General features: G+C 42.9%; 1 protein-coding gene across 3 annotated transcripts in view; it reads right to left on the bottom strand.

Annotated features, from left to right (window-relative positions):
* The window catches only part of ATP2A2 (ATPase sarcoplasmic/endoplasmic reticulum Ca2+ transporting 2), a 67,932-nt gene that overhangs the window by 6,516 nt on the left and 38,561 nt on the right, over positions 1-22,855 (bottom strand). For all 3 annotated transcript variants that reach the window (XM_055096123.2, XM_055096125.2, XM_055096124.2), the window contains 11 exons: positions 21,512-21,592; positions 18,107-18,192; positions 16,571-17,035; positions 11,892-11,980; positions 11,295-11,397; positions 10,435-10,566; positions 5,202-5,324; positions 4,884-5,102; positions 3,605-3,940; positions 2,151-2,371; positions 1,165-1,367 (listed from right to left, as the gene is read on the bottom strand). In XM_055096123.2, the coding sequence (XP_054952098.1) occupies positions 1,165-1,367; positions 2,151-2,371; positions 3,605-3,940; positions 4,884-5,102; positions 5,202-5,324; positions 10,435-10,566; positions 11,295-11,397; positions 11,892-11,980; positions 16,571-17,035; positions 18,107-18,192; positions 21,512-21,592 (2,058 nt within the window). The remainder of the gene's footprint in view (positions 1-1,164; positions 1,368-2,150; positions 2,372-3,604; positions 3,941-4,883; positions 5,103-5,201; positions 5,325-10,434; positions 10,567-11,294; positions 11,398-11,891; positions 11,981-16,570; positions 17,036-18,106; positions 18,193-21,511; positions 21,593-22,855) is intronic.

Genomic DNA, 22,855 nt, shown 5'->3' with positions numbered 1-22,855 from the left:
CGTGCCTTCTCCCCTCAGTGGGTAGTACTTCAAGGCTGCAAGTGTGTGTGTACTCCATGTAAGGCTGCACAGTTTGAGGGACTAGATTACACCAGGACTTTTGGACAAACTATTGCTGCCTAGTTGTACACAGATTTATTTGCTCCATTAGAGGCCCAGCAGCAGTTTTCTAGGGAAATGCTGTCAGGAGCTAGGGTGGAACACTGAGCAGCATGGCCCTGCCCTCAGCAGCTTCTGGGATTCCCCCCAGTATTAGCTTTGAGTTCAGGAAGTTTATTGCAAAGAAGCAACAAGGTGCAGCAGAGAATACACAGAATTCAGACGAGGCAAATATCCCCATGTGGTAGCATCAAAAACAACAAGTGCATATACCCACTAACCCACGAATTACAGTGGAGCATGAAGGCCGCTGGCTGCAAGGATGAGGCACTACACATGTCCGGATATGGAAGGATCTGACAAGCAGGAAGAAGGCAAGACAAGGGTCAACATGCAGGTGTGCACAGCATGCTGGAATCTCTCCGGAAGGGCACAGGGTACATGAGCACCTCAACGCCAGAGGGAAGTGACTGGCCCAAACCCTTTCCATTCTATGCCATTGTGTGCTTTTTGAATTTGAAGTCATGTGAATATATTATGAAAACACAATGCCTTCCTATGGGACCCAGGGAAGTGATTTCACCTCACTTTCCCAATCTATGAAATGGGGAAGAACCCGGGGTGAGGAAGATGAGGGCTAAAGAGATGATTTATATATAAAAGGGACCAGCCACTGCGCAACCCTTCTCTTATGGAAACAGGGACTAAATTTTATATCTTGGTGACAATTATCTATTTAAATCCCACCTATGAACTCTTGGAAGGCAGAACCTAGCGTGAATCATTCTTATCCCTTTGCACACAGGGCTAAATCTGAAAACCCTGATGTTTAATTGCTCATTCAGAAAAGCCCAAGTAAGGGCAGGATGCTAAAACTGGAACTAACTGTGAAAGGACTTTGGTAAATTGGGTGTATAGTTCATCGAACTGTAAGAGGGCATCTCTGTCTTTTGCTACCCTATACGGGGATAGAAGAAAAAATACGCTTTTAAGGGATGAATTTACAAAATTTCAGCTCACAAACATTTTGTTTAAAAATCAGTAATATAAAAAAATTGTACTCACAGCCAATAGCCAAGTAACGGAAAAAGAGCCACCCGCTGATCAATGGTTCCTTTGGGTTCCGGGGAGGTTTATTCATGATGTCCAGATCAGGAGGGTTGAACCCCAGTGCAGTGGCAGGCAGGCCATCTGTCACCAGATTGACCCAGAGCAGCTGAACAGGAATCAAAGCCTCGGGAAATCCAAGGGCTGCTGTCAGGAAAATACTGTTTCCAATCAAGAAAAGAAGACAAAGAGAGCCCAAATGACTTCTGGCCACTATTTAAAGAGCATCATCACCCCGCCCTCCTCCAGAAAAATAAATGACAACAACTTCAGGTAATCTGTAAAATACTTATACCCAATTTTGAATTAAAGCTCAATTTTACTTAGTTTATTACTTAAATTCAGATGACTGAGGCCAGGTGCAGTGGCTTATGCCTGTAATCCCAGCACTTTGGGAAGCCAAGGTGGGCAGACTGGCTGAGCTCAGCAGTTAAGAGACCAGCCTGGGCAACATGGTGAAACCTCATTTCTACTAAAACACAAAAAAATGGCAGGGAGTGGTGGCGCATGCCTGTAATCCCAGCTGTTCGGGAGGCTTGAACCCAGGAGGTGGAGGGGACAGTGAGCTGAGATCGTGCCACTGCCTGAAGCCTGGGCGACAGCGAGAGTGTCTCAAAAAAATAAATAAAAATAAAAAAATTATTAAGCTGACTGAGATAAAGCCAACTTTTGGAGGGCAAGAATTTCACGTGACTACCTGGTTAATGTTAGCTCAGTTTCATGTTAAAGAGGATTCTTTGCACATTGGGGCAGCTGCAGACAACCCTCCCGAGGGCCGAAGCACCACTGCTTCCATAAGGCATTTCTGTCTTGCCCACTCGCCTCTTCCAACTCAGGCACAAAGACCAAAGCTGCTGCAATCTGGAGAGCAAACTGCGAGAACTGGGCTCCATGACCCATTTAGATAAAGGCGTACAGTAAGTGATGCTGTCACAGAGACCTACCAGACAACTTCCCCGACGTTGGACGAGATGAGGTAGCGGATGAACTGTTTCATGTTGTTGTAGATTGCCCGCCCCTCCTCAACGGCAGCCACAATCGTGGAGAAGTTGTCATCTGCCAGGACCATCTCAGAGGCGGTTTTAGCCACCGCAGTGCCAGAGCCCATAGCAATGCCAATCTCGGCTTTCTTCAGAGCAGGAGCATCGTTCACGCCATCGCCAGTCTGAAAGGGAAAGCAATGGTTGGGTCAGCCAACTGGCATGCCACATTCATACCCCTAGGCAAAAGCCCACTGAATGGGAAGCAGGAGGAAAATGAATAGAGCCATAGGTCTCTTGGCAAAGAGTTTTAGAATTTTTGTTTCATAAGCTGGTGTCACAAAACACATTTTACCTAGGAAATGTAAAATTACCAAATAAGTTTACCGAAGTGGGACAAAGGGGACTTCAAATTTATCTGCATTATCTTACTAAAAACAAAAACACAACCTATGTGGCAGTCAAGAGGAAGCACTTGTATCCACATGGATAAATTTCAAGTAGAAAGATGCAGATTGCAAAAATATGCAAATTTTTATTTTTCTGAGATGGAGTCCCGCTCTGTCGCCCAGGCTGTAGTGCAGTGGCGCAGTCTCGGCTCACTGCACGCCTCCTGGGTTCAAGCGATTCTCCTGCCTCAATCTCCCGAGTAGCTGGGATTACAGGCGCCCACCACCACACCCAGCAATTTTTTGTATTTTTAGTACAGACGGGGTTTCACCATGTTGGCCAGTCTGGTCTTGAACTCCTGACCCTAAGTGATTCACCTGCCTCGGCCTCCCAAGTGTTGGGGTTATAGGCATGAGCCACTGCACTCGGCCAAAAAATATGCCTTCAAAAGCATGCAAAAATAATACTGTCTACAGACACAAAAACAGCACTCCCATGTTTTTAATATTTGTGCTAAATTCCAACTTCAGTTACCTCTGGGGGAGAGGAGAGTACACTTATAGTATGTTTCAAAACTAAGATTTTTTTTTAAAAGAGAAGAAAGTAAATTTAACATAATGTATGTGGGTGAAAATCAGGTGAGGGGAAGAATACTGGAAATGCTTCATCAATAGCCAGCTCTTAAAGAACTTAAAAGCAGGGTGATCCAAACAACTGACTGATTACATCCTCAATTTTCAGAAAACTTACAATAAAAACACGTCTCATTTAAAAAAGAGACTAGATCACCAGACTGTTCCTCTGGGACTGATCTGGAAGGCCCTTCTGGGTTTTAAACGACTCTAGGATCTTCCCTGCAAGTAGCACACAACATGCCAACCACTGAGTCACCGAATTCTAGAGAAAAGACCCAAATCATGACAAATTCCAAATTAGGGAGCTATGACAAAAAAATTCAGTGGTCAAAATTAGAGGCTACTATGTGCTTGTGTAGCCTGAGTCACCTGTACATGTTCAAACATGCTCACCATAGCTGTAATCTCATCAAAAGACTGAAGAAATTCTACGATTTTAGACTTGTGGGAGGGTTCAACTCGAGCAAAACAGCGGGCGTTCAGGCAGGCGTCTCGCTGGGCGGAGGGGTTGAGTTCATCAAACTCCCGGCCTGTGAAAGCTTTTGACGTCACGTCCTCATCCTGCCCGAAGATGCCGATGCGGCGACAGATGGCCACAGCAGTGCCCTTGTTGTCCCCAGTGATCATGATGACCCGGATGCCTGCTTGCCGGCACAGCTTCACGGAGGAGGCCACCTCGATTCTCGGAGGATCCAGCATGCCCACGCAGCCAACGAAGGTCAGATTGGTCTAAAATAAGAGCATCACTTTAAATAAAAGTGGCAAGTTCTAGTTTTTGTCCCCTAGTTTGAAAAATGCCCAGTTAAACATTGAGACAGGTTTCTGCATTTTTTTTCTTTTTTTTTTTTTTTGAGGCGGAGTTTCGCTCTTGTTGCCCAGGCTGGAGTGCCATGGCGCAATCTCAGCTCACTGCGACCTCCGCCTCCCAGGTTCAACAGACTCTTCTGCCTCAGCCTCCAGGGTAGCTGGGACTACAGGTATGCGCCACCACACCTGGCTAATTTTGTATTTTTAGTAGAGATGTGGTTTCTCCATGTTGGTCAGGCTGGTCTCAAACCCCCAACCCCAGGTAATCTGCCAGCCTCGGCCTCCCAAAGTGCTGAGATTACAGGCATTTGAGCCACCGTGCCTGGCGGTTTCTGCATTTTCTTATGAGAAAAAAAATACCACTACACCCGTTATCAAACCATTCTTTAACTCTTGTGCTATTCTGAGCCCACAGTACCAAAGCTTCTTCATTTTGTTCATAGCTTTAGGATGTCACACCCTTGATATAAAAGAATTCTACTCTGAGTAGAAAAGTGGAAGTAATCTCCAACTTGGATCTTTTGACCTTCAGTAACTAATGAATATTCTAGAAATATCACCAATTTAAAAAAAATCATGATTTAGATGAGCTGCAAAATGGGGTTTACAAGCTTAAGCTCATCTTGATTATTCTACTTTGAAAATATTCTACTTTGAAAATAACACTTTTATGAAATTATTAACTATGTATGTTTGAAGCAGCAATCTAAATTTTAAGGGTGACACAGCTGGCAGGCAGAAAAACAAATAACCACACCTCTTTCTTGGCAAAAGTGAGAACTGTTTGACCTTTTGCTTGAAGGAGTACTGTTTAAACACAATGAATCGTGCAGGGTGTGGACAAAGAAACTTTTCATTAGCTAACCTCATATTTAATAAAGTTGGCAGAGTCCTCAAGGTGCATTTCTTCTCTTCTCAGTGGGTTGTCATGAGTGGCCAGGGCCAGGCATCGCAGTGTGTCGCTGCCACTACCCCACTCTCGAATGACAGACATGATCTTCTGTTTGACTCCAGAGGTCATAGGAACCTTAGTACTTCCAACTCGAATGTGGGTGCACCTGTCAATGACACCTTCAGGAGCACCCTGGAAATGTTACAGATTTAGATAAACAATTTTGTTTTATTGGTTCACCGGGATCTTAACCCTGGTAAGAACATCTCAATTGCAATCTGCCATACTTGCCTTCACAAACATCTTGCTCATTGATGTCCTGCTTGGTTTATTTGGTGTACAGTAAACCGACATTGACTTTCTGTCACGTGAAAACTCTAGAGTGAATTCCTTTTTCATCAGCTGTTTAATGACCTACAAAGGGAACAAATATGGATACTACTGGGTGGCAATTTCTGAACTTTTTTACCTAACAAGCAGTAAGCACCTATTACATGACAGATGCTAGGAATATAGCAATAAACAAAACAGACAAGTTTTTGCCCTCATGAAACTTGTCCCCTATTTTGGGAGAGACAGACTAACATGCAAAAGTAACACAAGTGCTATAGAGAAAAAGGGAAGGGGGATAGAAAATATGCATACATACATATCATACTGTTACATAAAGTGGCCAGAAGGCGGTGACATTTGAATAAAGATGGCCCCATGGGGCCTGAAAAGATGTGTGTGAACCCAGTGGGTGGTGGTGAAGACCCACCAGGCAGAGAACGGAAGTGCAACCTGGCAAGTCCTGGAATTGCCAACGTGGCTGGAATAGAGTTTACATGAGCAAAAGGTGAGACAGGTAATGGCAGAGGATGGTAGAAGCAGGTCATTAAGACCTCGAAAGTCATTATGGGGCATTTGGCTTTTAAGACAAGTAAAACAGAAGACAACAGAGGGTCTCAAGCTCTAGTTGCCAAGAATTGGCTGAAGGTGGTCGGGTGCAGTGGATCACCTGAGGTCAGCAGTTCATGACCAGCCTGGCCAACATGGTGAAACCCTGTCTACAAAAATTAGCTAGGTGTGGTGGCAGGCACCTGTAATCCCAGCTACTCAGGAGGCCGAGGCAGGAGAACTGCTTAAAGCCAGGGGGGCAGAGATTCCAGTGAGATGAGATTGCGCCACTTCACTCCACCCTGGACGAAAGAGCAAACTCCGTCTCAAAAAACAAAAGCATTGGCTGAAGGGAGACAAGGAATACCATTCAGTATAATGACACTGACTTAAACTAGGGAACGTTGGAGGTGAAGAGATGGCCCCAAGCAGAGCTGTCCACCAGAACTCTGTGAAAGATGGCAATGCTCTGTGGCCACTGTTCATGTGGCTGTTACACGTGATGGATAAGCACTTTAAGTGAATATGGCTAGGGCATCTAAGGAAGTGTTTTTAGGTATTCTAAGTAGTTTTAGATAGCTAGTGGCTACTGATTATAGTAATGAGACCAGAAGAGATCATGGGAGTAACTATAGACAGAAATGGCTGAGGACTATGGAGCCTTCACCTCCTGGTGCTTTGTGAAAGACCCAGCTACAAAGACCTCGAATGAGAGGCCAGGGAGGGAGAGCAAGTATGGGATCGTGGAAGCCAAGTGAAGAGGTGCTTCAAAGAGGGAGCGAGTGACAGCACCAACAAAATAGGTAAGATGAAGACTAAGAATAAACCTTTGGCTTTATATCGTTACCTACAACTAAAGATACCCCTTCTCTTCCAGTTTTTGTACTTTTCTTGCCTATTACACAGACCAGGAATGCCAGTATAATACTGCATAGAAATGGTGAGAATTCTGTTATGTTAGCATGGTCTCTGTGTAAACACACTGTCAGCGTTAAAGACACGCTTTTATAGTCTTAGTTTGGTGTGATAGATGGGTTTCATCATATGCACCTACTGAGGTGACCTTATTGTTTTTTCCACCTTAATTTGGTTAATGTGGTGAGTTAATTATATTTGCTCCCACTGACACACATTTAAAAATCATCATAGAAATCCCCAAGAACATCAGCATCTAACCTAGGAAGCTACAGGAGGACTGAAGGCTGATGAACTGACTAGATGGGGCTCAGGGCCCTGCAGCGATCCTGCTGGCCTGCCAGCCACTGAACCATCTCAGGCAGCAAAGGAATGGGTATGAGTGCTACGCTGGATTCTGTATCATCTCAATCACACGTGTGTTTAGTTTCAATTAAGCATTTGCGCCAATGGCACTGGGATGACTAAAGGAACATGCAATGATTCTGAGGAAGGCGTGGACCTACCCAGGTAAGAGGTCTTGGGCTGGGAGTGGGGGAGGGAAATCCCTTTCAGTACTAGGCTGGCCAAGAACCACGGACCTCACCAAACAAGCCATGGGGCCAAAACGCTGGACCTGCTCTCTCTGCTTCTAAACTACACATGGGTTCCTGCTGTCTCAAGTGGAAAGGGAGGCAAAGAGCTTGTGTTTGGAACTCCTTAGTGAATGAGCAGCATGACAGCTGTTTCCGATCCCTTGGCCAAGGGATGTGAAAAAGATGGGACAAGGGAGCTCTGGAGCAGGGAGACACAAGGATGACAGCATTGCCCGTACTTGTGTGGTCACTGGCTAGTGAGCCAGTGCTGGTTCAGCCCCATTACATGACTTGTTTCCCATCACTCAGCAGGAGTAGTCAGAGGTCTAGATTCAAACGACTCAAACCCTCAATCTGTGAAGCTGTTTTCAGGCTGCCTCAGATTTTTAGTTACACCAACTAATAGATCACAGGCAGCGTGGCTCTGCCAGGATCCACCTCCTTGCTTACTGGCAGAGTGAATAAGCCTGGACTGCTTCCGGTTCATGGAAGACACATGGGTAGAGGGAAGAAGCCAAAGGAGTGGTCCAAGGCCTTCATGGCTTTGAGACTGCTATTTGTGAATTGTGCATCAGTTTACTGAAAAGGAATCTATATTACAGCTGAGACAGTCTCAATTCCAGTGTGAGTTTTGTTTTCTCAGGACAGTATAAAGGAGACAAAATGCTGCCTCACACTAACCAGAAGACCATGCCACACAGGTCATGGAAGGGCTCGGTGTCCCTAACTGCAGGCTGGACATGATGGTCTAGAACTTTTCACCCTGAGATTTTGTGTGGTCACTAAAATGCCTGATATTTGAGGTTATTAAGAAAACAGGTATACTGCTCCCTCCCAACTCAGGCTGTACTACCCCCCAATGACACAATGCCTCCTCATTTACCCTTATTATCCAGGAAGGGATGAAAGGGCTTATGACATACAAAAAGCATTAAACGTGGTGACAACTAATCATTTTGCTAAATGAGGCTTGCCTTTATACAGCTGTGTATGACAACTAGAAAAGGCTGAGTTTTACCTCTCTCCTCCCCTAGACCTGTTCCTTCAGGCAGGCAGAACCTCTCCCCTTCCCATCGCTCCTTATTCTACCAGGGAACCCTAAGTTACAACAATGTCCTATGAAGAGGCTGCAAAAGTACTGACTGGCAGCCCCATGGTGATGACAGACAGGTAGGTCTGATGCTAAAAAGAGGTATGTTCAGCAGAACCCAATTCCATAGGAATCCAAGCTCCACAGCTAGGAGACAGTGGGCACTGAGGATGAGGCTGTTTGTAGGCAAATGGTCTGGTGGACCTATTAGAGGACCATGTGGCTGTGCAGACCCTGGACTGCAGATAGAGGGTATTCACTCTAAGATAGTGTAGGAGGGCTCTTGCCCAACAAGCAATCACCCTGTCTGCCATATAAAAGGAGCAGCTGCTGCTGCTGCCACACAGCTCAGGAATGATGTTTCCTGGGTGGTGGTTTGTGGGGGCAGGAACCAGACATAGACTTTGAGAGCCTGACTTACGTCCCTAAGCTCCTTCTGCTCCTCCCTGGCTGCTTTGAGAGCATCACACTCCTTCCTCCAATACAATCAGCTTCCGCAGTTCCCATTCTTGAGCTGCTTCTGTAGCTTGCTGCTTCTCTCCCACCTGTCCTTGGCACCCACGTGACTGACTGACCCACACAGACTTTGTGTATTGCAACATCTTATCTGCATATCACTTCTCATCCAAGCAATCATCTACCACTTTGGCCAGGATAAGATAAAGGGAGTTATCCTTCAAGTTTAGCCACTTCAGGCCTTAATTTTTTTTTGAGATGGGGTCTGACTCTGTTGCCCAGGCTGAAGTGCAGTGATGCTGCAACCTAAACTCTAGGCCTCAAGTGACTCTCCCGCCTCAGCTTCCCAAAGTGTTGGGATTACAGGTGTGAGCCACTGCGCCTGGTCCACTTCAAGTTCTTAAGCTGAGCCAAGTGACAGGCAGGGGGACCAGTCTTTTGAGGAGACCCAGGTGCTAGAGACTCAATGGATGGCCATTGTTCACCAGCAGCCGTTGCAAAGTGTTTCTACTGAGGTCTAGGCTCCCCGGGCTTGTGAGGCCACAGAAATCTAAGGGCAGTACTGCAGGACAGGTCCAGTATGGTGGTCTTGGCAGGAGGGAGCAGCAGCTCTTTGAGAGGAACCTCACTCAGGTCCAACTCACTGTGGAGACTCCCCATCCTTGCTACTGGCCCTTGTCATAGTGATGCTGGTCGAATGAGCCCTGTCTCAAAGACTCTGACGGGCAGAAAAAGGCTCAGAGGCCACTTATTTGTTCAGTGTATACATGGACAATGTCGGTGCCCTCTGCCACTGCCACTGCCACCACCATCACCACATTGACCTTTGGTATTTGGTTATGCTAGTCTCATCAAATGAGTTAAGAAATGTTTGATGCCCAGGCGCGGTGGCTCATGCCTGTAATCCCAGCACTTTGGGAGGCCGAGGTGGGCGGATCACCTGAGGTCAGGAGTTCGAGACCAGCCTGGCTAGCATGGTGAAACCCCTTTCTACTAAAAATACAAAAAATTAGCCGGGCGTGGTGGCGTGTGCCTGTAATCCCAGCTACTAGGTAGGCTAAGGCAGAATTGCTTGAACCCGGGAGGTGGAGGTTGCAGTGAGCCAAGATCGTGCCATGGCACTCCAATCTGGTGACAGAGAGAAACTGTCTCAAAAAAAAAAAAAAAAAAGGTTTAATTGAACAGGAAAAGAAAGTGTGGTAGCTGACAGGGGAAATAAGGTCAAAGGAAAGTTTCAAGATAGACACTATTATTTCCCCCTATGCTGAAGAACATCTAGTAGAGATGGAAATCAATAATGCAGCAAAGATGTTGGGAGGAGGTGGCTTCTGCTAGGAGCAAGAACACTGTTCACAGCACTATGGGAGAAGGCAGCCCCTGTGGGCACAGAGGGTTGCTCAAGGAAATTAGCTATTGATTGCTTTTATTTTCTTGGTCAAATACACAGGAAGAGCATCTTACCTGAGAGTGAATATGGGGAAGGAAATACTGTAAGTTTGAGGAGATAAGGTATAATTAGTTTTCTAAGAGAGTAGGACAGTGCAGACACTAAGTATATATAGTACGACAGATAAGCAGCATGAACAATAAACCAGGTTCAAATACTCACTGAGTTGCAGGCATTTGCACGTTCTATTTTAGAAAGACCCTTCAATTCGGTATCAAATACATTCATCTTCTCTACTAGGCAAGTGAGAGCAGTCTCTGTAGCTTCTCCAACTTTTTCATACACACCCTTTGCCTGTATTGGTTAAAGGCACAGAAAGTAGAAAAAAGGGAGAAGTACACAGATAAATTTATCTTTAATATTTTTTTTCCACAAAAGCACAATCTGTCCTCTATTACAACATTGTAAGGCCATTTTTATCCTCCTCTGAAACAGGTGACCCAGATAATTAAAAACATACTCAAAGTACAGGTGTGCATGTGATCTTATTCTAATAAGTAGGTTTTTCATTTCCCTTAAATATAAGATGACATCAGACACAGTATTTATTATTTCACCCAAACATAAGAAGCCACTGATCACACTATTAATTCAAAGAGTGCCTTCACATAATAATGTAATTCCATGTCACTGCTTATCATTCTGAAGAGTTCACATTCTGTCTCTGACAGGGACTAGCTTACCTTTGAGACAGAAACTATATCCTTTGCTTTCAGGAAAGCATTTTCTATCCTGGGTTTTATTCATTTATAGTAAGTATGCTATCAACAGATAAGAACATCACATATACTACAACTTTAAGTTAACTAACTGCAATGCTCAGTCACAGAGGATATGTGAAAGGCTCTCAGCTTTCTTTGGTGAGGTCATGCTGGCCCCACCATAAGGTTCTGAATGGAAGGGGGAAACAAAATCAGGCACCCTTGACTTTCAAAAGGGAGGAAGGCAGGCTAGACTTTCATTCCACCCACCCCACCTTGAACTAGGAACAGCCATTTCTTCTAATTTATGAAGAGACTTACCTCATTGTAATCCAAAGCAGAGTCATTACAAAGAGCACAAATTGTTGCTAATTCTACCAGACCATCATACTGGTGACATTTCACTGGTTTATCATCTTTATGCCTGCCCAAAGAGAAAACACTCTTAGAGCAGGGTATGGTCGCCACTATTGATTCCTCCCGCCCCCTGCCCCCCGCAATTGTTTAATAATGAAAACAGAATTTCTGGGACAACATACTGTAAAAAATTCCAAACAATTTGATGCCAGAGCCAATATTAGACAAAAACAAAAGAGAGAATGCATCTCTGATATCAGAAATCAATCAGTAAAAAGACCAGAAATTCTTAATTCAATTCTTCCACCACTGGCAACAGTGAATAACAAACACAAATCCCTCTTGAAAGTTTGGAGCCCAGAAGATGCAAAAAGATGACTGGATTATAACCTTTGGTTCATCTTTCAAAGTTTTTGTTTTAAAAACATTTACTACTTTAGTAATAAGTGTTGACTTGAGCCACATTCAGAAAGCTGTCTTAACTTTGTAGACATGCTGCAAATCAATACAAATACTAAACTGCCACACCAGATCCTTTAAATGAGGAGGAGGGTTACTCACACTTCTCCAATAGGTGCATAAGTTGATCCAGTTATGGTAAACTCATTAAGGGAACAAGTATCACCTTCCACTCTGTCCAGAATGAACATCTGTAGGGGGAGAGCGCATCAGAGTATTTAAAAGGGATTTTTAAAAAATACTACACAAATAAACTACCTTTGTTAGCTTAGGACAAAGGCAAACAACCTTTTTCATTTACGAAAACAACTTTAATAAAACTCACTGAGGCTCACTCAGCATCAGCAGTACTGTCCCTTACCCTAACTAGCTTAATTATATTAGACTGCTTCGCCCATCACACCCCCGACCAATCGAACAGTATGAAAAACAGCATCACTGAGGTGCTGAATGAATGAGCAGCAGTGGCACCAAAGACACAACAACCCACACAAAACCCAAGTTATGAGGACTCCCGGTCAGCAAAAGGTCAGTTCCAGAGACAAGTTACTCTTTAGATTGCTCAGAATCCCAAATTTCAAATGGCTGGCTGTGAGAGTGGTATTAGGTAGTCCTGCCTTAGAGCTAAGCACAAAAGCTTGGGAAGAATAAACTCACATTTCAGAGTTGCATAAACATTTCCCGAGTAAAATAAGACAAACTGCTTCTCTGCTCCTTCCCACTTATTTTTATTGTGGCAATAGCTCATGTTCTATGAAGCTGCATAACTATATGTATACAGTAAGGAGCCCGCAGAGCTGAATGAATTGATGTTCCCTAGACAATACAGATGGAAGCATGCTTAGGAAAGGATTAATTTTATTTTTTAAAGCGACATAAGCTATTTTCTTAAAGATAATTTTTCCACTGCTTGATTTGCATTCACAAATTATAATTCAGAAGCCCAGTTTGGAAAAGTAAGATTTAGGCTTGTGTTTTCATTGCAAATGAAAACTTGTAAAACCTCCTCTAAAAAGAAAAAATTACAGAAAGTGATGTCACAACATATTTTCTCGTGCTTTCTCTGAAATATGAGCAATTAATAATCTGATCAAATCATTCTCTAAGGGGAATTTAAAAAATGTAAAACTCAAGTTAAACAGGCCACGTTGAGCTGGGCACGGTGGCTCACGCCTATAATCCCAGCACTTTGAGAGGCCAAGGTGAGTAGATCATGAGGACAGGAGCTCAAGATCAGCCTGGCAAAGATGGTGAAACCCGTCTCTACTAAAAATATAACAAATTAGCCGGGCGTGGTGGTGGGCACCTGTAATCCCAGCTACTCGGGAGGTTGAGGGAGAGAAGTGCTTGAACCCGGGAGGCAGAGGTTGCAGTGGGCTGAGATTGCGCCACTGCACTCTAGCCTGGGCGACAGAGCAAAACTCCGTAATAACAGCAACAACAAAGCTATGTTGTGTTTTAAAAACACATCTTTTCAGAGCAATTCATCTCACATTCAATAAGGAAATTAGTTAATCTTTATTTTAAAATAACTTTTTTTTTTTTTTTGAGGTGGAGTTTCACTCTGTCGCCTAGGCTGGGTGGACTGCAATGGCACGACTCGGCTCACTGCAACCTCCGCCTCCCGGGTTCAAGTGATTCTCCTGCCTCAGCCTCCCAAAGAAATTATAGGCGCCTGCCAACATGCCCAGCTAATTTTTGTAATATTAGTAGAGACGAGGTTTCACCATGTTGGTCAGGCTGGTCTCGAACTCCTGACCTCAGGTGATCCGCCCGCCTCGGCCTCCCAAAGTGCTGAAATAACAGGTGTGAACCACTGTGCCCAGCCAAAAATGTGAAATTCTTTTGAGTCTATACCAAAGCCCAAAATATTCTAAAAGACATTCAGAATCTGAATCTACATTAGCTAAATCTAAATGTACTTAGACATTTTTGACTGTGAGCAAGTCAACCATTTAGGATATGCAGGATGAAAATCTTCCTAAGTCAAGGGCAGTTATGCAATACCACTGCAAGAAGCCTCCTGCAGAATACTAATTAGCACCAGCTTCCTGTTGTGAGGTAGAGCTTCACTCAGAACAGGCAGGCTTTTTCTTTATTATAAGAAAACATTTTAAGCCAAGCCAGCCATTCAAGGGAGAAAAGAACAAAAAAAAATTTATAGTGAACTGGGAAACTGAAATTTTAAAAATTACAATTTTACACATGGCTTACTTTCACGGACATAAAGACTATTCTGAGGAATTAAAGCTTTCAGGCTAAGTGAGACACAAAATAGTAAATAAGAAAATTCCCTTTCTCTTCCTGAAACAACCAGTATGACAAAACTGACTTTTAGCCAATTCATCCAACCTTTTGGTTCCAAAAAATAAGAACTTAAGTAGCTCAAACACCTTAATATCCTGGAGAAACCTAAGACAAACCTAGAAGCTTTCCACTTTGAAAGTTGGAACACCCCAGTTCTGTCAATTCTAAATGTGGGTTTGGACTTCACAAGGAGCTTGCGGGGGAGGGAGAACCTGTATCTAAAAAATCATCATGAACTTAAAATTGGCAAGATAAAAATTCACAGGGCTTAACTGATTATAAAACAATTTCCGATGTTAAAAATAATTATCTAAAACCTGACGAAAAGGCCAAGATAACTACATCCTTTCAATATCATACAGAAGCATTATTTAACAAGCCCATTCTAGGAAAATGTAACACTGTGTTATTAAATAAATGCTCATGTTATATGAGGTTTCCCTGTAAGACATTAGTTTTGTAATCTAACCTAGCAATCCCTATTCTAATATTCTAATATTGAACACTTCCTCAAATACAGATTCCCTTGCTAATTAATGAGCCGAATAAAATATGTGACATATGTCTACTCTGTATGAGTCATGTGTACCTTTTGGAATAGACTTGTACCAAGTTGTTTAAGCAAAACCTAAGGAAAGTGAATTATACAAAATAATCCAGCTGTATAATTATTGCATTATTTATTCAGTTGTTACTTTTCTAACAGCAGGTTTAAATTATTTATTTTATCAAATGATGGTCAAAAAATATAGGATGGCCGGGCGCGGGGGCTCACGCCTATAATCCCAGCACTTTGGGAGGCCAAAAGCGGGTGGATCACTTGAGGTCGGGAGTTCCAGACCAGCCTGACCAACATGGAGAAACCCTATCTCTACTAAAAATACAAAAAATTAGCCGGGCGTGGGGGCGCATGCCTGTAATCCCAGCTACTTGGGAGGCTGAAGCAGGAGAATTGCTTGAACCCAGAAGGTGGAGGTTGTAGTGAGCTGAGATCGGGCCATTGCACTACAGCCTGGGCAACAAGAGCGAAACTCCATCTCAAAACAAGAACAAACAAACAAAAATATATATGACGAATACACAGAATAAAGCAAGTTAAAAGCAATTTTAGTCAGCCCTCTGTACCTGTGGGTTCCACATCCACGGTCAACTAAACAGCAGATGGAAAAAATAACTGCATCTGTACTGAACATGTACATTTTTTTCTTGTCATTATTCCCTAAACAACACAGGTTAACTAGCCCTAAACAACACAGGTTAACTAGCCCTAAACAACACAGTTTAACTATTTACATATCATTTATAATATTACGTTAGGTATTGTAAGTAATCTGGAGATGTTTTCAAGTATACTGGAGGATGAACAAGGTTATATGCCAGTACTGAACCATTTCATTTCAGAGACTTGAGCATCTGCAGAGTTTGGTATCTGAGGGAGGTCCTGGAACCAATCTCCAATGAATACAGAGAGATGACTATCTACTTTTTGAGAAAAAGCATGCTTCATTCAACATGTGATACAAAAACCAATTAGGACTTCAGGTAGGGAGGTTAACTAGCAGCTTTCTCTAGAACTTGTCTGTTAACATACACCAAGAGACAGAGGATCAGGAAAATTAGAAAGGAGGCTGAGTGTGGTGGTTCATGCTTGTAATCCCAGCTCTTTGGGAGGCCAAGGCAGGAGGATCACTTGAGCCCAGGAATTCAAGACCAGCCTGGTGACATAGTGAGAACCTGCCTCTACAAAAAAAAAATAAAAAACTAGTGGGGCATGGTGGCATGCACTTGTGGTTGCAGCTACTTGTGAGGCTGGGGTGGGAGGACTTGAGCCTGGGAGGTTGAGGCTGTAAGTGAGCCACAGCTGTGTCACTGCACACTAGCCTGGGCAACAGAATGAGACCTTGTCTTTTTTCTTTTCTTTTCTTTGAGATGGAGTCTTGCTTGTCGCCCAGAATTGAGAGCAGTGGTGTGATCTTGGCTCACTGCAAACTCCGCTGCCCAGGTTCAAGCAATTCTTCTGTCTCAGCCTCTAAGTAGCTGGGACTACAGGTGCACGCCACCACTCAGCTAATTTTTGTCTTTTCGGTAGAGACAGGGTTTCACCATATTGGTCAGGTTGGTCTCAAACTTCTGACCTCAGGTGATCCACCCGCCTCGGCCTCTCAAAGTGCTGGGATTATAGGCGTGAGCCACTGCGCCCAGGCTTTTTTTTTTTAAATTAAAGGAAAATATAATTTCTCTAATTCTCTTACATCTAATACAAGTATATCAGCCATACAGATATCCTGTATTTTGTGAAAGTTTTAGGAATTAAATGATAAGATCCTCTCAAATATTAGAAATTAAGCTCAGGCTATACATACAGCCCACAGAAATGTATGAAATTACAAATCAAAAGTTTTGATGGCATGAAGGCATATTGGTAGGATGAACAAAGAACCACGACACGGAATATTCTAAATTACTCCTCTTACCCTGCAGACTGACATCTGGTTTGTTGTAAGTGTACCAGTCTTGTCCGAGCAGATAACAGAAGTACAACCAAGGGTTTCCACAGACGGGAGGCTTCGAACAATGGCATTTTTCTTTGCCATTCTGCGAGTTCCAAGAGCCAGGCAGGTGGTGATGACTGCAGGCAGACCTTCAGGAATGGCTGCTACAGCCAGGGCCACTGCAATTTTAAAGTAGTAAATAGCACCTCTGATCCAGGACCCTCCATGAACCGGGTCATTGAAGTGCCCAATATTTATGATCCAGACTGCAATGCAAATAAGGGAGATGACTTTGGAAAGCTGTTCCCCAAATTCATCTAGTTTTTGCTGAAGGGGTGTTCTCTCCTGTTCTGTTGCCACCATTTCATCCCGGATCTTGCCAATTTCGGTGTTAACTCCAGTTGCTACCACCACTCCCATAGCTTTCCCAGCAGCAATGTTTGTACCCTAGGACAGAAGTAGAGAACTGGTCACAAGATGAATACCACATCCCAACTTAAATACCGACGCTGGTTTTTGACTAGGGCACCCAGATTCTCTACACATTCTACTAGGTCTTCCACTGGCTACTGTTCAAGCAACCAGCCATACAACTGTGACAACAAGCAATGCTCCATGTGCTACTTACTTATGCCAGGCAGCTCTGTACTGACCCACCTAGATTTCTATTTGAGCCCGGCTTGCAGACCATCTTCAAGCAGTGCTCTTAACCCCTCTGTGTTCCCAATTTTTCAAACTCATATAGTTCAACTCTAAGCATTCTCCACTTCTGGCTCCAACAACTCAAGGCCCCTACTTTTCTCACTGTAATAGGAACGGCAACTAGCCCCATGGGCTATCTTGACAACCCCTACTCATGTGACAGGGTCCAAAAACCAAAGAAATCAAGTGTGAGCAGTCTCTCCCATGCCACTTTAATTCCTAGTGTTATAAGAGAAGGACATGGCTTCACTATTTTCAGGGTACCTCTATTTACTTACTATGGGTAGTAGTCAGGTTCTCATACAAACCCACAAATGTCCCCAACTTAAAATCATTTCCTCACTATTCAAAGAATTTTTCACATCAATAGAAAAAGTGAAATAGTAAAATGAACATTCATATACTTTGCACCTAGACTCACCATTATTAATGGTTTGCCATGTTTGCTTTCTCTCTAAACACGCACCTTTTTATTGTGAACCACATACAAATAGCAGCTGTCATCTACATCATTTTGAAAATACTCTTTATTGGCTAAAGCTTTTCCAAACAAATCTACTTTTCAACTATGTTTGCAGGTAAGAGTTTGAAGATGTATGAGCTAGTCATTATTTTTTGGTCCCCCAAAACTTGCCAATTAAAAGACATCTAAGTCACACGTTATGTTACTGCCATATTCTGACACCTAAGACTGACCATGAAAAGTGTTATTATCCTTTAGAATGATAGCCAGTGATGGTTGGCAGTGAAAAACATAACATTTGATTAGGCTTTGGAAATGTCTGTAAATAAAAACACATTTCATAAAGTACTCACAGAAAACAGCATGTTCTTTTTATCTTGGTTGACAGCTCGTGGGTCAGGGACGGGATCAGTGTGCTTGATGACAGAGACAGATTCACCTAAGCGGGTTGTGAGACAGAAAAAACAGATCTCTGCGACCCACACCAAAAACCTAGAACCTCTCATTCATGCCCACCCATTACCACTCTTGGGATACTGTCAGTGTGAGAAAAGGTTGGCAAAAGGCCCAATTCATTCAAAGGAGGTAAGCTGGGAAAATTTAGTAATGGAAATTAATACCAGAACAAAGGGTGTCAGGATAAAAATCAACACAATTCCAAAATAAAAAAGTGAATTTTCAAGTAGAATCCCCATTGATTATTTTCTGGAGTAACTATTCAAATTAATTTATTTTTCAGTAATCATTTCATACTCTGATACTGTGACTGTATTATTTACATATATTTGTTGTATACTTTAATAAATACTTTAACATATATACTGATACTTTTTTTTTTTTCGAGACAGAGGTCTTGCTCTATCACCCGGGCTGGTGCAATGGCACCATCACAACTCACTACAGCCTCAACTTCCTGGGCTCAAGCAATCTTCCCAACTTGGCTTCCTGAATAGCTGGGATTACAGGCACCCAATACCACGCCGCGTTAATTTTTTTGTAGAGATGAGGTTTTACCATGTTGCCCAGGGTGGTCTCCAACTCGTGGACTCAAACAATTTGCTCATCTTGTCCTCCTCAAAGTGCTGGAATTACAGGTGTGGGCCACCACATCTGGCTATACTCTGGAGTAGCAATTAGCAAGTGTACTGGAAAGATCGCATGGTAAATAAAGAACTACTTTTTTTTTTTTTTTTTGAGACGGAGTCTTGCTTTGTTGCCCAGGCTGGAGTCCAGTGGCACAATCTTGGCTTACTGAAACCTCTGCCTCCCGGGCAATTTTCCAGCCTCAGCCTCCCAAGTAGCTGGGATTATAGGCATGTGCCACCATGCCCAGCTAATTTTTGTATTTTTAGTAGAGACAGGTTTTGCTATGTTGGCCAAGGCTGGTCTCAAACTCCTGACCTGAGGTGATCCCCCCACCTCGGCCTCCCAAAGTGCTGGGATTACAGGCATGAGACACCATGCCCGGCTGATTTCAATTTAAAAATCATGTCATAGATATATAATTAGGGTCAATCTGAGTAAAATATGTCTCTAAATGTTACTTTAAGTTACAGGTAGCAAACTTCACTCTCAATATTTGACCAAAAAAATTGGTTCCACAAGTTAGCCAAAAACTACATTATGATTTCTTAATGAAAGAAAGATAATATTCGAGAACCTCTATGAAGTTTAAATTTTTTTTAAAAACTTTTAAAGTTTTTTATTATAGGCTGGGTGTGATGACTTATGTCTGTAATCCCAGCACTTTAGGGGTTTGAGGTGGGCGATCACTTCAGGTCAGGAGGTCAAGACCAGCCTGGACAACATGGCAAAACCCTATCTCTACTAAAAATACAATTATCCAGGTGTGGTGGTGTGTGCCTGTAATTCCAGCTACTAGGGAGGCTGAGGCATGAGAATTACTTGAACCCCGGAAGCAGAGGTTGCACTGAGCTGACATCGTGCCACTGGGCCACAGAGTGCAACTCTGTCTTTAAAAAAAAAAAAAAAAAGATTTTCATTATAGAGACTATAATTGCTCTCTCAAACTCTTGGCCACAAGTGATCCTACTGCCGCAGCCTCCCAAAGTCCTGAAATTACAGGCATGAGCCACCGTGACCAGCCTAAAAAGTTTTTAAATGCCTGTAATCCCAGCACTTTGGGAGGCCAAGGCAGGCGGATCATGAGATCAGGAGTTCGAGACCAGCCTGACCAACACAGTGAAACCCCGTCTCTACTAAAAATACAAAAATAAGCTGGGCATGGTGGCGCACGCCTATAATCCCAGACACTCAGGTGGCTGAGGCAGGAGAACAGCTTGAATCCAGGAGGCAGAGGTTGCAGTGAGCTGAGATCACAGCACTACACTATAGCCTGGGCAACAGAGCGAGACTCCGCCTCAAAAAAAAAAAATTTTTTTTAAATGGCAACTATGTCTTTAGGGCACACTATGAGAATTTCACACATATAACCCAACCATTTCCCCAACATTTTATGGCTTAATTGGCCTCCAGCTTGTTGTTGCTAATGAGAATTTTAATAAGTAAGCTATTTATAAAGAAACAATACCAAAAAAAATAGAGCCCAGGTTACTCACATAACTGTCTCCATGACATTAGCTGCTTTTCAAAATTGATAATCAGATAAATCTTGAGAGCCTTTAGACTTTATATTTACTATTTAATCCAAGTTAGCACTGTATTTAAAGTTAATTCTTCTGACAAACTTACTTCCAGTTAGTATGAACCCTCCACCCTAGATTGTGCTTTATCACACAAAAACGGGAAAATGTTTCAAACAATTGTGCAAATTCCAGGTAGTACAATTTTCATCTCTTATGGGGGCTAACTTCTGTTAATTGTGTATTTGGATATTGTAAAGATTGATACAACATTAGCACTCCTCCAGTGAAAAAAATTACAGCACTGGAGTCTATTTTTCTTGCCTGGAAAAAGGACATCGAATAAGTAATTTGCTTTCCACGAAACAGACAACAATTCAACCTTAAGATTTACCTATGGTAACGAACAAATTACAACTTTTTTTTTTTTTTTTGGAGACAGAGTCTTGCTCTGTCCCCCAGGCTGGAGTGCAGAGGCACAAGCATGGCTCACTGTAGCCTTGACCTAGGCACAAGTGATCTTTTCACCCAGCCTCCTGAGTAGCTGGGATTACAGGCCTGGCTAATTTTTGTATTTTTTGTAGATACGGGGTTTTGCCATGTTGCCCAGGCCCGTCTTTTAACTCCTGGGCTCAAGCCATCTGCCCGCCTCAGTCTCCCAAAGTGTTGGAATTACATGCATGAGCCACCGTGCCCAGCCATTTTGTTTTGTTTTTAAATCATGCCTTTAAAACCATATCGGCAGCCAGGTGCAGTGGTTCACGCCTGTAATCCCAGCACTTTGGGAGGCCGAGGCAGGTGGATTACCTGAGGTCAGGAGTTCAAGACCAGCCTGACCAACAAGGTAAAACCCCATCTCTAATAAAAATACAAAAATTAGCTGGGCATGGTGGCAGGAGCCTGTAGTCCCAGCTACTTGGGAGGCTGAGACAGGAGAACTGCCTGAACCTGAGAGGCGGAGGCTGCAGTGAGCCGCAATCACGCCACTGCACTCCAGCCTGGGCAATGGAGCGAGACTAAAGCACTAAGAAATAAGTATCTTAGAGAGGATTAAGATGGGATACCATAAAGGGACAGTGAGGCAAGAGCCAACTCTATTGGCATGGGATATGCGAAGGTCTTCAGAAATTCAATGACCTAATATATCATATTTACCTGTGAGAATTGACTGGTCAACTCTTAGTGTGGTAGATTTGATGGAAGTTAACCTTATATCAGCAGGAACTTTGTCACCAACTAATTAGGAGAAAAAAAAGGCAGCTGAAATGAGCAACTTTTAAAACTATGTTATCTAAAGATGAATTTGTCTCCAAATCAATTTTTAAAGAAAATAAATGATCTGCATATAACACAAATACATAAAATTCAGTTAAAGCAAGCAAAGTGATCAACCTATCTTGGAGTCATAAAACACTTTAGATGGATTCAAGATTTGAATTAGGAAGGAAGAGAATGAGGCTTAAGGAAACCTAACTACATTATTCTAAGAAATTTTGCTCTGTATCTTCAGACAGGCCTTCAAGCTTTCACTTTAAAGAATACTTTCCTAGTTAGCAGTAAGTAAAAGTCTTACTACATATACACAACGCACAGCAAAGAGAATAAAGTTGTATATGCCATGATTCATTCCATCAAAAAAGCTAAATTATTGTGAACAGGAAGCAAATGGCCCCCTTTAAAAAGATATTCAATTAACGAAACACATGGCAAATGCAAAATAAAACTACACAGTAACACCACTTTTTTTTTTTGAGACAGGGCCTTGCTCTGTCACCCAGGATGTAGAGATCAGTGAGGCAATCACAGCTCACTGCACCCTTGACCTCCCACTTCAGCTTCCCAAGCAGAAGGACTACAGGTGCACACCACTTGGGAAACAAAGATAGTCTCCATCTCAAAAAGTAAAATAAAATAAAATGTTTATTTCCAAGTTAATCTTAGCTCTTTCGCTGTTTCAAATCCTTTGATATGCTCGTATAACATGTAATTAATTCATACTAAAATGACAACTTCCAATAGTATAAAGAAACACCTCTGGGAAGGTGTAGCAAACTAGTAACACTGCACAGCTGGGGCATATATCCTTTGATACTTTTTGAAATATCAATTAATGGGAGGCTGAGGCAGGAGAATGGCGTGAACCCGGGAGGCAGAGCTTGCAGTGAGCTGAGATCGCGCCACTGCACTCCAGCCTGGGCGACAGAGCGAGACTCCGTCTCATAAAAAAAAAAGAAATATCAATTAAATGAATAATAAACCTCTTGCATAACCTGAAGATCTTTAAGTCAACTGAGTCTTCTTTCCTAGGCCAACAAGTTCCTTTAATAGCTCTTAAAAGGCCCAAATCTCAGCCCCTTTCCTTGATGTGTGTACAAAGTGAAATTCCACAACATAGCCCAAGTAACAGACAAAGCCATGCACTTTGAGAATAGTGCCCAGCCCTCTGCTGGTATTCAAATACTGCTGAATGGGTGGCACAATCACACAAAGCAGCTGGAC

The sequence above is a fragment of the Pan paniscus genome, chromosome 10 (assembly GCF_029289425.2).
Source record: "Pan paniscus chromosome 10, NHGRI_mPanPan1-v2.0_pri, whole genome shotgun sequence".
Classification (NCBI taxonomy): Eukaryota; Metazoa; Chordata; class Mammalia; order Primates; family Hominidae; genus Pan; species Pan paniscus.
This window is presented reverse-complemented; position numbering and strand designations above follow the sequence as displayed.